Here is a 14,603-nt window from a genome sequence, read left to right as displayed (position 1 = left end):
GGCGACGTTTTTGACGTTTATTGTGAATTTGAAGTAATTTTCATATTCTATTCTTTAGCATCGTTCATATCAATAATACAAAATAATAGAGAAAAACGCAAAACTGTATACTGCATTTAGTTTTTCGATTAGCAGTTACTTTAAAAACAGCTTTGAGCGCTTATTGGGTAGATATTTTAACAACTTCTTTCAAATATTCTAAAGATTCTATTTTCCACTAGACCGGTGTTGAGACAGTAGAGTATTTTATGACTATGAACGATAAAATATCTTAAGCTCATATCCATGATACTAAGTAAGATTATACGTATTACAACTGTGTAATGGGACATTGACTAATAAATTGCAGCTACTTTGCTAGCAGCCAGAAAAGTAGTCAATGCGACAGAATGAATGCATTTACTATCCAGAGAACGAATTTGAGGCGCATCTCACACACATTCCATCTGTTACAAATATAAAAATTAAATACATTACATCTAAAACTAGATTATTTGAAATTAAATTCAGATTTTATTCATTATTATTATTATATGATATATCTTACACACATTCCATCTGTTACAAAGATAAACATTCAATACATTACATCTAAAACAAGATTATTTTAAATTAAATTCCGATTTTATTCATTATTATTATTATTATTATATGAATAGTTTCTACAATAGTTTCATCATCGTGTGTCACACAGTAATTTTTCATGTTACCAAGTTTGAACTGATTTGATTTGTTGGTTTTTTAGATGGTGGTTAGTGGCGGCCGCAAGGAAAACTATACCATCCCTTACACTAATAACACCAATAATGAACAAATGACCGAGAATCACAAAATGGCTGGTAAAGCAGTCTTGCTGTGCAGACCAAACTCTCATCCCTTCCAGGTATGTAATTGGTCTCATAGATTTGGTGAAATCTTTTCTATTCTATCTGAATAGTAGTTTATGCAGTGGCTGTATTATTTGTCTTTAAAGCACGAGTTAGATGAGAGTTAAGACACGAGTAAAGTGAGTATCTCAGATACTATCTTACAAGTGCTGTATTGGCCAAATACAACCGTTGCATACACGGTGAATATTTTATCCACAAATATTACTAGTATAACGTGGTTCTAAGTATGTTATATTGTTTATTGCTGTTCCTATCTATTGCTGATCTATTCTATATGGTATTCAGTATTTTATGTCCATAATGTGTTTAAAAAAACACAAAGACATACTATACTAAAATAAAAAGATAAACCAATAAGCCATTAGAAGCTAATGACAAGTAAAATAATTCAGAAATAAGAAATCACCAGCAAATATTAACCAACATAAATAACTCATTGAGATCATACAATGATCCTCCACCAGCATTCTCCTCAATGCATTATGAAATTGCCTGGCCGGCATGTCTCTTGCTGTTATTGGGAGCTTTTTGAACAGTTTTGTTGATAGGTGGGCAAGGCCAGATACACCTTTCCTGCTTAGCCTCTGATATGGTGTATCCAACCTATGGTTCCCTTTCTTATCATGTATATGTTACTTGTTACTTCTTATGTCTTCTCCGCAGTCTGCTTGACCGGGGAATCGTCTTTTTCGTCCCATCGTGGGGGTGTCGGTGTTCACCTTTATTTAAGGTGTGAGAAGGTGTGGTCATCAATGAATTCTGCAATGCTATAGTATGGTCTGTCCATCAGGTATTGTTTTAGGCTTCTTATGAAGGTGTTGTCATTCACTAGGGATTTTATGTTGCCAGGAAGCAGGTTAAACAGGTATGCCCCCGAATAGGCCGGAGATCTGCTATACTTCTTAAGTCGATGCTGGGAGAGGCTTATGTCATCCACGTTGCGTGTTCTATAACTGTGCTTATCTCGTCTTAAAGCCGGACTTTGGTTTACCACTAGGATGATGGATTCCAGGATGTATATTGAGATTACTGTGAGGATACCTGTCTGCTTAAAGAGTGGTTTACAGTGTTCTATGTAGTTTTCTCTTAGTAGGATTCGCACTGCCCTTTTTTGTATCCTTAATATTCTCTCGAGATTTCCCTGTGCTGATGATCCCCATGCGACGATGCCATATCTTAGGTGTGACATAAATAATGAGTGATATGCGATTAGTGCTGTCTTCTCATCAGCAATATTTCTGATTCTGCGGATGACGTATGTAGCAGAGGAGAGTTTTTTACACAAATATTCCGTGTGTTGCCTCCAGGTCAGATGTTTGTCGATAATTACACCAAGGAATTTTGTGCTTTCCACTGTTTTTATATTACTGTTTTGTGGTTCATCCTGGGTTTGGTTTGTTGGGGTGAAGTTCATGTGTACTGTTTTTTCATTATTTATGGCCAGTTTCATTCTATTGCAGATCGAGGTACCTTCAGTAAGAGTTGATTCAACTATATTGTTTCGATTTTCCTTTCTGTTTGTGGGAAGTAGTATAGTTGTGTCATCTGCAAATAGGATACACTTTTTGTTTTCTTGTAATTCATCCGGAAGATCATTTATGTATATAAGAAAGAGCAGCGGTCCCAGGATTGACCCTTGTGGTACTCCTCTTTTGACTGATCGTGCTGTTGATTTGAAAGTGATTATTTGATTTTGTCTTTGGAAATCCAGCTCTACATATTGTTTTCTATGTTGGAGGTAGTCTTCAATCCACTTGAGTGCTCTGCCTTGAATTCTCATTTTTCTAAGTTTTGTTTTGAGTATGTTCCAATCGAATACATCAAAAGCCTTCCGGAGATCGACAAACAGTCCTGATGCATATTTTTTATCCTCCCATATCTTACACACCTCATCACAGAGTTTGGAAATCGCTGTGGCTGTACTTTGATTTTTTCGGAATCCATGCTGGCTCGTAGACAACAGCCCATTCGTCTCCAGATATGAAATCAATTGATTGTATGCTGCCCGCTCTATAATCTTGGATACAATGGGAAGATTTGCTATGGGTCTGTAGTGTTTTGGATCAGTATGGTCACCTGTTTTGAATTTGGGATAGATCTTTGCTATTTTTAAGCTATGTGGAAATACTGCTTGTTCAAATGATGAGTTTACTATGTGCAACAGTGGGTTTCTAATTTCATCCTCACAGTACCTTAGAATTTTCCCTGTAATTTCGTCGTTACCTGAAGAGTTGTTTGGTTTTAGTCTCATAAGAATCTTGGATAATTCTGTGTGAGTAACTGCATCAAAGTGGTCGAATATTTGAGCATTCTCTGTCAATTCCAGATTATTGGGAGTATTATTATATCCATTCAGTTCTGTTTTTGGCTGCGTGAAGCCAGCGTTTAAGATGTTGCAATTTGATAGGGATCTGTAATTTTCTGATCTCGCACAGTTAGGTAGAGGTTCTCATTTCTGACATTTTTGGATTTTTTTCTTTCCTCATTTATCGTTCTCCACAAGACTTTGGTTTTAATTTGAGTTGCTTTTTGTTTTTTACATCCAGGTCATAAGCTTTTTTCATTGTCAAATGTTGTTCCTTGTCTTCCATACGGCCTGTGAGCATATACTTATCATATGCTTGCATTGTAGCATATTTTAGTTTTGTGGTTTCTTCATCCCAAAAAATGTTGTTTTTTGGTATGTTAATCTTTTTGGATTCTCTTGGCATAGTTTCACCTATGCTTAAGCGCATTATTCTTTGAAAGTTTTTGTATTTGTCTTCCACTGAATGAGTCGTAGTTACTGGTTTCCAATTTACAAGGCCAATATTACATAAAGACTGGTGTTGGCTTCTTGCCTGGACATTAATACAGTTATCACTGTAGTTTGACTTATTTTTTCCTATTTCTGATGACATTTTATCTTGTTGATTCCTCATCCTGCCACTCTGTCAATAATTATTAAAATAAATAAGTTTAGGAGATACAAGCTTAGGCTGTGTGTAAGTTCTAAGAATTCTTCCAAGTTAGAGTCTGTTCTTGTTTAGAATTTATTTTATCTCCTATAAGTGAATTTTCGAAGTAATGTGTGTGATGTGTAGAAAATACTATGCTATATGGTATGCGTAAAAATTTGTAGGTGCTACAACTGCTACATGTATTTTTGTGTTTGTTGGTTATGTTTCAATCTCACCTCAATTTAACAGTTTTGTCAAAATTTTCCACAAAAATTATTTTTTATTACATTTACTCTCGGTGGCTCAAGACATATAAACAGAAGAAATATTGATTCAAGGTAGAAAACAAAAATACATAGCCACGAGTTCGATTACAGTTCAGGCCGAAGCTCGATTTTACCGTTTCTTTTTCCAACTTCAATTTATAACTTCACTATATATTGATCGTAATATAATCGTTTTTTTTTTTGAAAACGTCTAATCTCTAATGGCTGATTTGTTGTAATAATGTATGAAGCGTGTAGGAAGATCTATGCTGTGGCATGCATAAGAATTAATGATGTTACCTGTAGCTTCGTGTTTGTAGGTTACGTTTCGATCTCACCTCAGTTTCCGAAGTTTTTATCAGATTTCACATAAAAATTATTTTTCACTTACATTCACAAACTTATTTACATACTATCTGATACAAATAATTCAGTTTGCACGCTAAAATTCTTAGTTATCTCAAAATTCTTTACAAGCAGTTGTGTTGAAATTACTTGTCTACCCAGTGCCACCTCTATGAAAGATCTGCCTGGTGGCAAGCTCATCTATATTTGAGTGGGTGCCTGCAAAGGGCATGAGAGGTATAGAGAGCGAATACCGTGATTATACTCTCTGTAACAAGAAGAGGACGGCAATGAGCCAGTCTATCAGCCTCACAGAAGAACCGTAAAGCTTTCTTCTGCATGCGCAGCACTCATGCAATATCCGCAGATCCACCCCCAGAGAGCTAGGCCATACAACAGGATGCTCTGAAAAAAGCAAAGTAGCATACCTTGAAGTAGTGCATGGGAACTCTACCTCTGAGCCCTCTCAGTAGGAAGACCACTCTGCACAGCCTACAGCAAACAGCCTCTATATGACTGCTTCACGACAGCTTCTTGTCCAAGACCAGACCATCAGATTCACTGGAGCAGACTCATATTCCTTCGCATTTTCTCCTCATTGCGGGAGGAAGAGGTTTGCAGACAACCAACCAGTTTGTTGGAAACACCCTGGTCTCAAGCACAGCCACCCTTAACACCTCACTACTGCAGCCTTTGTCAATGATGGTCGTGTCATCAGCATAGCAGACAGTTTTTCTGCGATTCACGCATGCAACATCATTCACTGTAATTATAAAAATCAGAGGCCCCAAGACAGAGCTGTACGGCACTCCACAGTCATCAAAATCTCCTATCTGTGAAAACATGTCGCTGGCCAGTAATGTCTGTCTGCGGCCCCCCTGGCAGGACTGGGGGAATTTAACCCAAATTGTGACAATCTACACCATAATGTTTAAGCTTTTTGAGGAGAATCAGGTGATCAAGCGTGTCAAATGCCTTGCCAAAATCACATAAGATGAGCCCAATGTGGTAGAAGGGTTAGAATAACTTGAGGTAAATAGCTATTTTATTAATATTGTAAGGCAAGAAGTACGATGTGATGGGATGAGAAAGAGACATTTGTCCAAAACTGTTTTCCAAAATTCGAAGCTCAATGATAATCACAAATTGAGATGAGTGTTAGGGATATAGTTCAATTATTATGGGTCGAGGTGTTGGAAACAGAGATGTGTGAATTCATAGATACATCATCGAGATTTGTAGTGTCAATTAATATTGCAATTTTAGATCTCAAAAGCTGATGATGATAGTTGGTGTAACATTGCATTAACTATCACTATGTCGAAAATAAAAAATCAGCTGATTTAGTTCAAAAATGCTCAACAATTGATTACACTAATGACTATGATGAAAATATTTTATTATCGTCAATAAAAATTGAAATACTCTATCCTGATTGTGGATGAACCGGTGTTATAATTTAGAACTCGTACTGAAAAAATTCATTATGTAACGGGTTTGAAATAGTTATTTGTATATGTAGAGTGTAAAATACAGCTTTTTCGCACTGAGAGGAAAATTTCCCTGAGGGAGAGAAAGCATTTTTGAAAGCAAATCAGCAAATGATGTACACAACATTTTTCCTCTACCTACATTAATAGATACATTACTTTAATAACTGCAAATAAAATAATTTTACGTTTCAAGTTTTAAAAAAACTTGACCCGTAGCAATCTGTAACATCATAACCTAAAAAGTAATCAGTTCAGTGGTTCTGAGTTCTGGCAGAGTTCACTGCTGACAGCGTAACATTGTAACAATCAAAGCAATAACGGCCTACTCCAAGTTTCAGATTTTATTAGCTCGTGAGAAATATTCGTTGGCTAGTATTTTGAATAACATGTGATATTTAAAAATTTTTATAATCTAATAATAGTAAGTATATATAATAAGTTTAGCATACAAACATATATTTCATAGGTTGATCAACTTTCTGGTTCAGTTCTTGAATTTAGTTGGCTCAATGACAACACTCTATATGCTTCCTCACCTGTGCTTCGACCTTCCAACCTATTTCTAATGTAAGTTTTTTGCAATAGAGTTGCTTCCCAAGTTATTTAAATTGAGTTACTTTTACTCCCTTGGGAGTTTTTCTTGTTTTTAGACTCAAGGGCGAAAAAGTGATATTTTATCATTATGCTCCAGGGAGTAAAAGAAAGTTACTTTAGACAGTAGATGGAGGAAAACATGTTTTGACATAGATTGTGAGACTGTAATGTTTTATGTTATGAAATGGTTGTAATACCGTGCAGTAGTCGATTATCCATACATGTCCGCGTTTGTTATGTAAAAATGAAAACGTTTTTGATTTGTTTGGCAGGATCGAACATTTGTGTTGGATCAACCTGTGAAAATCGGTCGGTCGGTGGCGAGAGCTAGACCTTCGCCAAACAATGGCATCTTCGACTGCAAAGTGCTCTCTCGCAACCATGCTATATTCTGGTATAGCAATGGAAAGGTACTAATCGACTTTTATTCTATTCAATGAATTCAAATTGATTATTTTCTTTGGAACATGATTAGAAGTTTATTATATTAGAGCAAGCAAGAAGCTAAAATTGGATCAACTTTGAGGGTAATTTTTTCCACCTCCGATTGGTCATAAAAGACGATTATATTAAGAGAATAATTTGCTCACCAAAAGTTACTTACACTCTTATTATTATTATTCAACATGTTTGCCGTGAAGGTTGAGGCTTTGAGGCATGCCAGTGGACCAATAATCTAACAAATCTAGTGATGCGGACATTTTTGTGGGCCTTGGGACTATAAATCGGCGTTTGGGACTATAGAGCGTTTTGTGGGGATGATAAGTTGTTTGTGGTTTGAGAAAACTGCCCCCCCACAGATTGTCGGTGTCCTCTGATATGAGGTCTGAGGTTCAAAAAATGACCCTCTTATCTTGTTTCAAACTTCTGTAGTTTATCTTATTTCAAACAGTGTCTTATTTCCAATTAGTAGTAAAAATCAAAAAGGTATTTTTTCACTAGATTTCGTTTGCTGATTTTTTGTCTGCTCAAATCATTCTCATCTAATACAAGTAAACAATTGACTTGGAATTCAAAGCCAAACTTACTCACATTTCAGTAATGAATTAATAATAAAAATAGATGTAAGTACCGAGAGATATTTCTTGTTATATCCCTATGCTCTTTGATTTTTTTGCCGAATAACACCTTGTATAGATCATTTTAGCGCACAATACAAACAACTAATGATTCACTTGTGTATTGTGTTTCTTGTATGGATATGGTATCGATTTTCTATTTCTATGTTTCAGTTCTATCTGCAAGATACCAAAAGTAGTAATGGGACTTTCGTCAACAATCAGAGGCTTGGTAAATCCGGAGAAGATTCTCAACCCAGAGAGGTCTGTTCTGGGGATATAGTTCAATTCGGGGTCGAGGTGTTAGAAAATTCTAGAAAAGGTAATAACCCAATTCAAATGATGCGGTTTTTTTCATGAAGGAGAAGTGTTAGTGTATTTTTTCACATATATTCCAGGTCCATGGTTATATTTTTCCAAGATTATGTCTTGAATATTCCAGTTATGGAATATAAAAAGTCAGGTTAATATAGATTCTGTGATGAATTTTATAATAATGGACTTTAATCTCATACATATTTGTCTCTTCAAGTTGATGATATGACCTATTATATCAAACTTTTTAAAATACATAGGCTTAGTTGAATTTTTCATAATTTCTTTCTTTCATCTATCTGATATCATGAACAATTTTCAAAATTCAAAGTGGAAAAAGTAGTTTTTAAATTATAAAATATTACAAAATTTAGAATAGTTGAACGAATAAATGATCATTTTCAACGGTTTAAACCTATTACTTGGGTTTTATTCATAAACAGAAAAAAATACATGATATTGCAATAATTCATTTGTTACTAAATACTTGATAATAGTTTAAATAATTTCAATCAATAAGCTATCAAATTTAATAGGAAAGAAATACGTTTTACTGGCGCTAGATAATAATAATACGATGATTATGAATGATTCTTATACGTTATTTTTATCATAAATATAATTTATCGTCAGAAATGGAAAATTTATGCACTACCATTTCTTTCCGATTTGCCTGAGTTCAACTCGGATATAAGAGACGGTTAGAATGGTAGATTTTCTTATCCACCAGTTTCTTAAATGACTGAATTATACTGGATTATAGTTATGTTATCTGCATAATATTTATATTATCGATAATATTTTCATTTGCAAATGAGCAAACATACACGAGCACACAATGTTATCTGAATATAATCGTGTCGTTGTACACATATTATTCTCATATGTTTGAATAAATGTTTGGTCATGAAATCTTATCATATAGTTCAAATGTTTAAACAAGATTAAAATGGGAAATAAAATATTTGACTTGCGTTAAGAGAGGTCAGCATCAATAATAATATTATTATCGCTCAAATAAAAGAGTAATAAGTACTGTAGATTATTTAACTTATTAGTTTATTATTCATCATAATTGAATAAATTATGAATCGGAAAAATCTATTTTTTATAACTTCCCAGAATTAATACAATAATTATTCGGGAACATTATTCGATCTATTTTTGAAAAATGTGCATACTTTATAGTTTATTCAATATTTATCAAGTTTTAAACTAATTACTAGAGTGGATTGTCCGAATTAATTTCTTATATCAACATTCTAAATTAAACATTTATTATTATTATTATATTATTATTATTATTATTACTTATGTTTTTGTTTTCTTTTTAATTATTATTAAGCATCTTACGTGCTGGATTGTATTTTTCTCAATAAGTAATATTAAATTTGGTTTGATTCGTTACTATGCAGTTATGTATATTATAAACTTGTTTATTTGTTTTTTTTATATGCATGTATTTTACATTTTCTTGTATTGAGCTTATTGAGAATAATAAAACTTCAATAATAAAACTTCTATTATCTTGGGATGAAAAATATCTGTGTTTAAAAGTCCTAACGAGTTAAGGAATGAAGTAGTAAGGGCTAAGCATGCTTTTTCATTTCCAATCATTCTATGATAAAGTGTTTATGTCGTTGATGAATGAATAGACAAATAATCAGATGGTTCAAATTAAGGCATACGCGTGCGCAACCGGGCCTTTGTCATTATAGTATCTTCTGGAAAGTTACTATGAATCTAAAAGTTGAATGAATGATCAATCAACAATTATTTTAGGTATTTAAATGTTATATTATTGATGGGAATGTTAATTCTGGTAGAATTAAAAGTTACCATACATCTATAAGTTGAATGAATAAAACGTAACAATCAGTGTATTTAAATTTTATAGAATTGAATTTCCCTAAATGTCAGTGAATCTTATTCAATTAATTTAATCATTTGTGGTTCCAGTTACTCACGGTTGCATTGTTGCAAATCTAAAATTGTACCTGCCTGATGGGAAAGGAGCAAAATGCAGGTAAATTGAACCTAAGGCTTGTTTATATTTATACATTTTTGAAATTATTACGATAATATAACGGCCAGAATTACCTGAACTATTTTCCTATGAATTCAATAACATTATTGAGTTTGTGATAATAATCATTACGGACATCAATAGAATAGATATTGATTTAGGCTGGTTCTACACTCATCTGACAGTCGTGTATATGACGTCGGGAAGTTCGATATGACACTATAACACAGTCGAGCAGCTTTGCAATGAGTTCTCACATAAATTACCTGAGTTGACGCTTCTAAATAATTGAACTTTTCGAATTTATTGAAAGTGTAATTAATGGTATTGAATAACAGGAAGTTGTGTTTTGGAAGTTGAAATTGAAATTTATTCATAAAACTGACAATACAAACAAAAATAAATAAACTATTCTAATATCTCCAAAGAATAGTAACGGTCACTATGGACCATTGCTCTAATAAAGAATACTAGTGAGCCCCTGGCTGGAAAACTCGCTCAAAATTCTTGTATATAAATTCATTGATTGATGAAGGGAAACTCCCCACATCTTTCAAAATCACTTAAGTTATATCGGTTTTCAAGGACAAACATGAGGAGATTACAAACTACAAGCCCATTGCTTTAGTCCCTATTTTGTCTAAAATAATTGAAATTCTTCTTTGAAAGTGACTTGCTCTATTAGACACAGTTCGGTTTCCGAGAAGGTCTCTCAACCACCCATGCTCTGATTGAATTAGTGGAAGTAATTTTGGACTATTTTGTAGAAAAATGTTCTGCTGCTGTATTAGTTTGCGACCTCGGTAGAGCTTTCGAATGTGTATCACATGACATCCTGTTAGCAAAGTTGAAGTACTTAAAGGTTGAAGGATTGGCCCTGGAATCAGTTTCCACCTATTTGCCGGGCAGAACTCAATATGCCAGTGTGAATGGCAAAACTCAGGTTTTGTTAAATATGTTGTACCTCGGGGCTTTGTTCTGGGTCCATTGCTCTTTCTAATAATTATGATTGATGATTTGAGCATCAATGTCCCTTGAAAATAGTCTTATATGCAGTTGACACTATAGTTCTCAATAAGCATTCAGATGAAACTCAGACTAAGGCACTATCTAAATCTAATTTGAAGGTAGTCCAAACTTTGTTTAATGCTAATTAAGTGTTTCTTAATGCATATAAAAGAACAACTTTCACCTTTGGACTTGGAAACAGATCTGCATTCAATAGGGCTCAGAAAGTTTTGGGAATCACCGTAGACCCTACCTCTACTTGGACCGATCACATAATCAGTCTGAAAAATAAGTTGAGCCGCAGTGAAATTAATCTTGAACGTCTTTATGGGGAGCTGGACCAGGATGGTATTCGTCAGGCCTATTTTGGCATTTCCCAATTCCATGTTCAATATGGCCTAATAGTCTGGGTTTGTGCATCGCAAGCGCGATGGTCTGGGGATATGGAACCTTTCAGTAAACCTAGTTCTCATGCCCCAAAGTTGCACCCTTATTTCCACTAGCACAATAGAACTGGGACAAAACTTTAAATATGTGCAGGTGTCTCAGTGACATTATTTTCATTTATTGAAAAGAAGAAAATAAATCAAAATCCTCCCTGTCAACTATTACTCTGATGAGGGACTTGTGAAGAGATAATACTGGTCGGTCTTGAGTGGGTCATATAAGTACTCCCCCAACAGACCATTCCATAGAAAATACGAGACTGAGCTGGGGCAATGTAGATATATCTCAACACAAAACTTGGACACACACCCCTCAAATTGAAGACCCTACTAAAGTCTAGGAATGTAAATTCAAGTCCAATGTACTTTTCCTGTTCATTGTTGAGTTGTATAAACTTTGTTTTTATTGTGCAATATTGTATTATGTTGACTGGCTTATATGTCAAATTGTAATGTTCCATTGAGGCTAATAAAAATATTCTATTCTTCTATTATTTAGACGTTAAATTAAAAGAAAAAAGAATAGTATGAATAATGAAGAGTAAACGAATATAATAATGAAACGAGTTGGATTGGTGATATTTTATTATTGATTTCTTGCAGCCCATCAATTCCAGAGATAAGCAGCAATGAAACAGTTCCTATCAAAGATCTTTACAAGCTGAACCAAAATATTCAGGTAATGCAAATTATACTAGTTGTTACTATTGTCGACTCCTAGCAGTAGATTTGATATAGCAAATACACGATATCAATGCTTATTTCATGAATATGTCAAAACATGTCGTGAGTAATAAAATAAAGTTGAAAAAGGATACTTTCATTTTTTAATTTTTACATATATACGAGTAGCCCTTACCAAAATAGTGAATAGGCTACTCATGTTGATAGTATAAAGGTGTTGAATGAATACAAAATTATTAACACAAACATTATACATCAATACTTGAGTTTGGCTTGTAAAATGTATCTTTATTTTTCCTTGAAAATGACATTATCAGACAATTCAACTCATTGTCATAGGAGACTTCTGATTCATTCCCATGAATTCGTTCATCCTGATGAGTCATTCTGGTTGTCAAACCCTTCAATAAATAGCTTAATTCATTCAAGAGCACATTTTTCTGCCGGTATATTTATTAAATAATAATGTGTATATTAAAGAGATTTGCTCAACTTCAGTTGTGCTCCAATTTCATTGAGTTGTTATTGGGTCAAACTCATTTGTTTTTAACAATTAGAATTGTAAGCTGTAAATTTTCATAATTGTCTTGGTGTGAAACCAGACATACAAGTTTATCTACCCAATTGGAATATTCCGACTTCGCTCAGCTTAGTTGGAAGATTTAAAAAAAATGATTTTGTCTTGAAATACATGGAGTATATAATGTTACTTGTTTGACATAGATTCAATTCTGATGTTATTTTATAGGAAGCTCTTCAAAGGGAGCATACGCTGAGGAAAAAGATCTATTCTCTCCAAGAGATGATTGCAGCTTTAAAACAGTCAGCTGAGTGTGGATGGAAGACCCTGATTAGCGAAGATCGATTACTTTCTCGAGTCGAAACTCTAGAAAACCAACTACGAATTTACTCTAAGGTGTGAAATGTGTTATAAATTGTTAAAAATTAGGTTTTTTCAAGTCCTTGGCTGGTTCCAAATATTTCACAGAATTGAGTGTTTCAAGACTTGTTGAAATTATTTTGGAAATAATTTAGAAAGATTACAAATAATCTTTAAATTGAAGATATATATTGATACAAATAAAGATTTACGTTTGATGTTGATCAGAGATCGCAAAACTAGTGTTTTTTTGAACTGATTTGAAATTTATTCAACATATTAGGACATTTCAAGCACGCACCTTGACTAAAGTGTGTTACTCTCTCAAACGGAAGGACTTGAGTAAGGAAGGATATACAATACATTAATGAATTCAACATTTAATGAGTTATTCTTATAGTAGAAGATTTGTTCCTCTATTGTTCTCAAATAAATTATGAGATTGTAAGAGTTAAACAAGAATTTTCAGTTCAAATTGAACATATTTGTATCAAATTGTCATAATTTGTCCAAAATTATTCTTTTTTTTGTTTCCCATAAATATTGTTGTCCTTTACAGTTTTTGTTTTCTATCACAGAATATATATTATTCTTCACATTGAATGGAAAAGACTAAGAAATTGTCAAAAACCACAGATTTATTGATACATAGAAAGACCGGTTTCGGTTATTACACCATTGCCAATCTCTTATAAACATTATCAGAGATTTTTATGTTTATCAGAGATTGATAATGGTGTAATAACCGAAACCGGTCTTTCTATGTATCAATAAATCTGTGGTTTTTGACAATTTCTTAGTCTTTTTCATTCAATATGAATAATTACCACAATATCAACTTCTCAACTACACAAAAAGTATTATTCTTCAGTATTGAATATTTTCTTTTTTAGAACTTCTCGGATGATAAACTGAGAGAAGAACTAAGGAAACTTCACGATGATAAGAATGTGTACCAGAGTGCAGCCAAGGATTACCTGAGAAAAGCTTTGGAGGAGAAACTGGAAGCTGTTAATCGATGTCAACAACTGGAATTGTAAGCTCTAAATCTTTATATTTTTTCTTATGTATACTGAAAGCTGAATTGAGCCTTATCATACCACACCATGAGATAGTTTAATTGTTTGTTTCTCAATATTTTTACAGGAAATTGACTAATCGAGAAGCAGAATGTGCAGAACTGAAAGAAGCTAGTAGAAAAATTCAAAAAGAATTACAAGATTTAGCTCAAACTCATGGTGAACAGATGCTGAAGTTGGAAGCACTTGAGGCTAAATTGGAGGTGATAATTTGCATTAACTTATAATATTTATTCATTCTTCTCCAAATTTTCTATGTGTATCAACTACTCCTTTTATCAACTATACCTTTTGTCATAAGATTTTAATAAAGTATCTGTTTATAAGGTTCACAGACGACTTCCAACAACTTTTCGTTTTATCACAAACTGTGTATAAGGTTTATTCACACACGTCTTTGAAGGTGAAGCAGCTAAACGTACCGTACGTTTGGGAAGCACGTCATATTATGCATTATTTTATCATGAGTGATTCAAGCCTATGAATTATCATACTTTCTGTTGAAAATAGTTTTATTTTTCAAAATGCAAATTAATTAATGATTTGGATCATAACAAGAGGCCAGATCAAGACTGAACTA

General features: G+C 33.5%; 1 protein-coding gene across 7 annotated transcripts in view; it reads left to right on the top strand.

Annotated features, from left to right (window-relative positions):
• Positions 1-14,603, top strand: part of LOC111055186 (sarcolemmal membrane-associated protein) — a 56,096-nt gene that overhangs the window by 1,189 nt on the left and 40,304 nt on the right. For all 7 annotated transcript variants that reach the window (XR_005573296.1, XR_005573294.1, XM_039443004.1 and 4 more), the window contains exons 2-9: positions 746-883; positions 6,800-6,937; positions 7,760-7,907; positions 9,860-9,926; positions 11,984-12,059; positions 12,813-12,980; positions 13,838-13,980; positions 14,091-14,226. Coding sequence is in view for 5 of the 7 variants with exons in the window: in XM_039443004.1 (XP_039298938.1) it covers positions 746-883; positions 6,800-6,937; positions 7,760-7,907; positions 9,860-9,926; positions 11,984-12,059; positions 12,813-12,980; positions 13,838-13,980; positions 14,091-14,226 (1,014 nt within the window). In the remaining 2 variants the exon portion in view is untranslated. The remainder of the gene's footprint in view (positions 1-745; positions 884-6,799; positions 6,938-7,759; positions 7,908-9,859; positions 9,927-11,983; positions 12,060-12,812; positions 12,981-13,837; positions 13,981-14,090; positions 14,227-14,603) is intronic.

This window comes from Nilaparvata lugens, chromosome X, assembly GCF_014356525.2.
Source record: "Nilaparvata lugens isolate BPH chromosome X, ASM1435652v1, whole genome shotgun sequence".
NCBI lineage: Eukaryota > Metazoa > Arthropoda > Insecta > Hemiptera > Delphacidae > Nilaparvata > Nilaparvata lugens.
The sequence above is the reverse complement of the archived record's forward strand: the minus strand, read 5'-3'. Positions and strand labels throughout refer to the sequence as shown.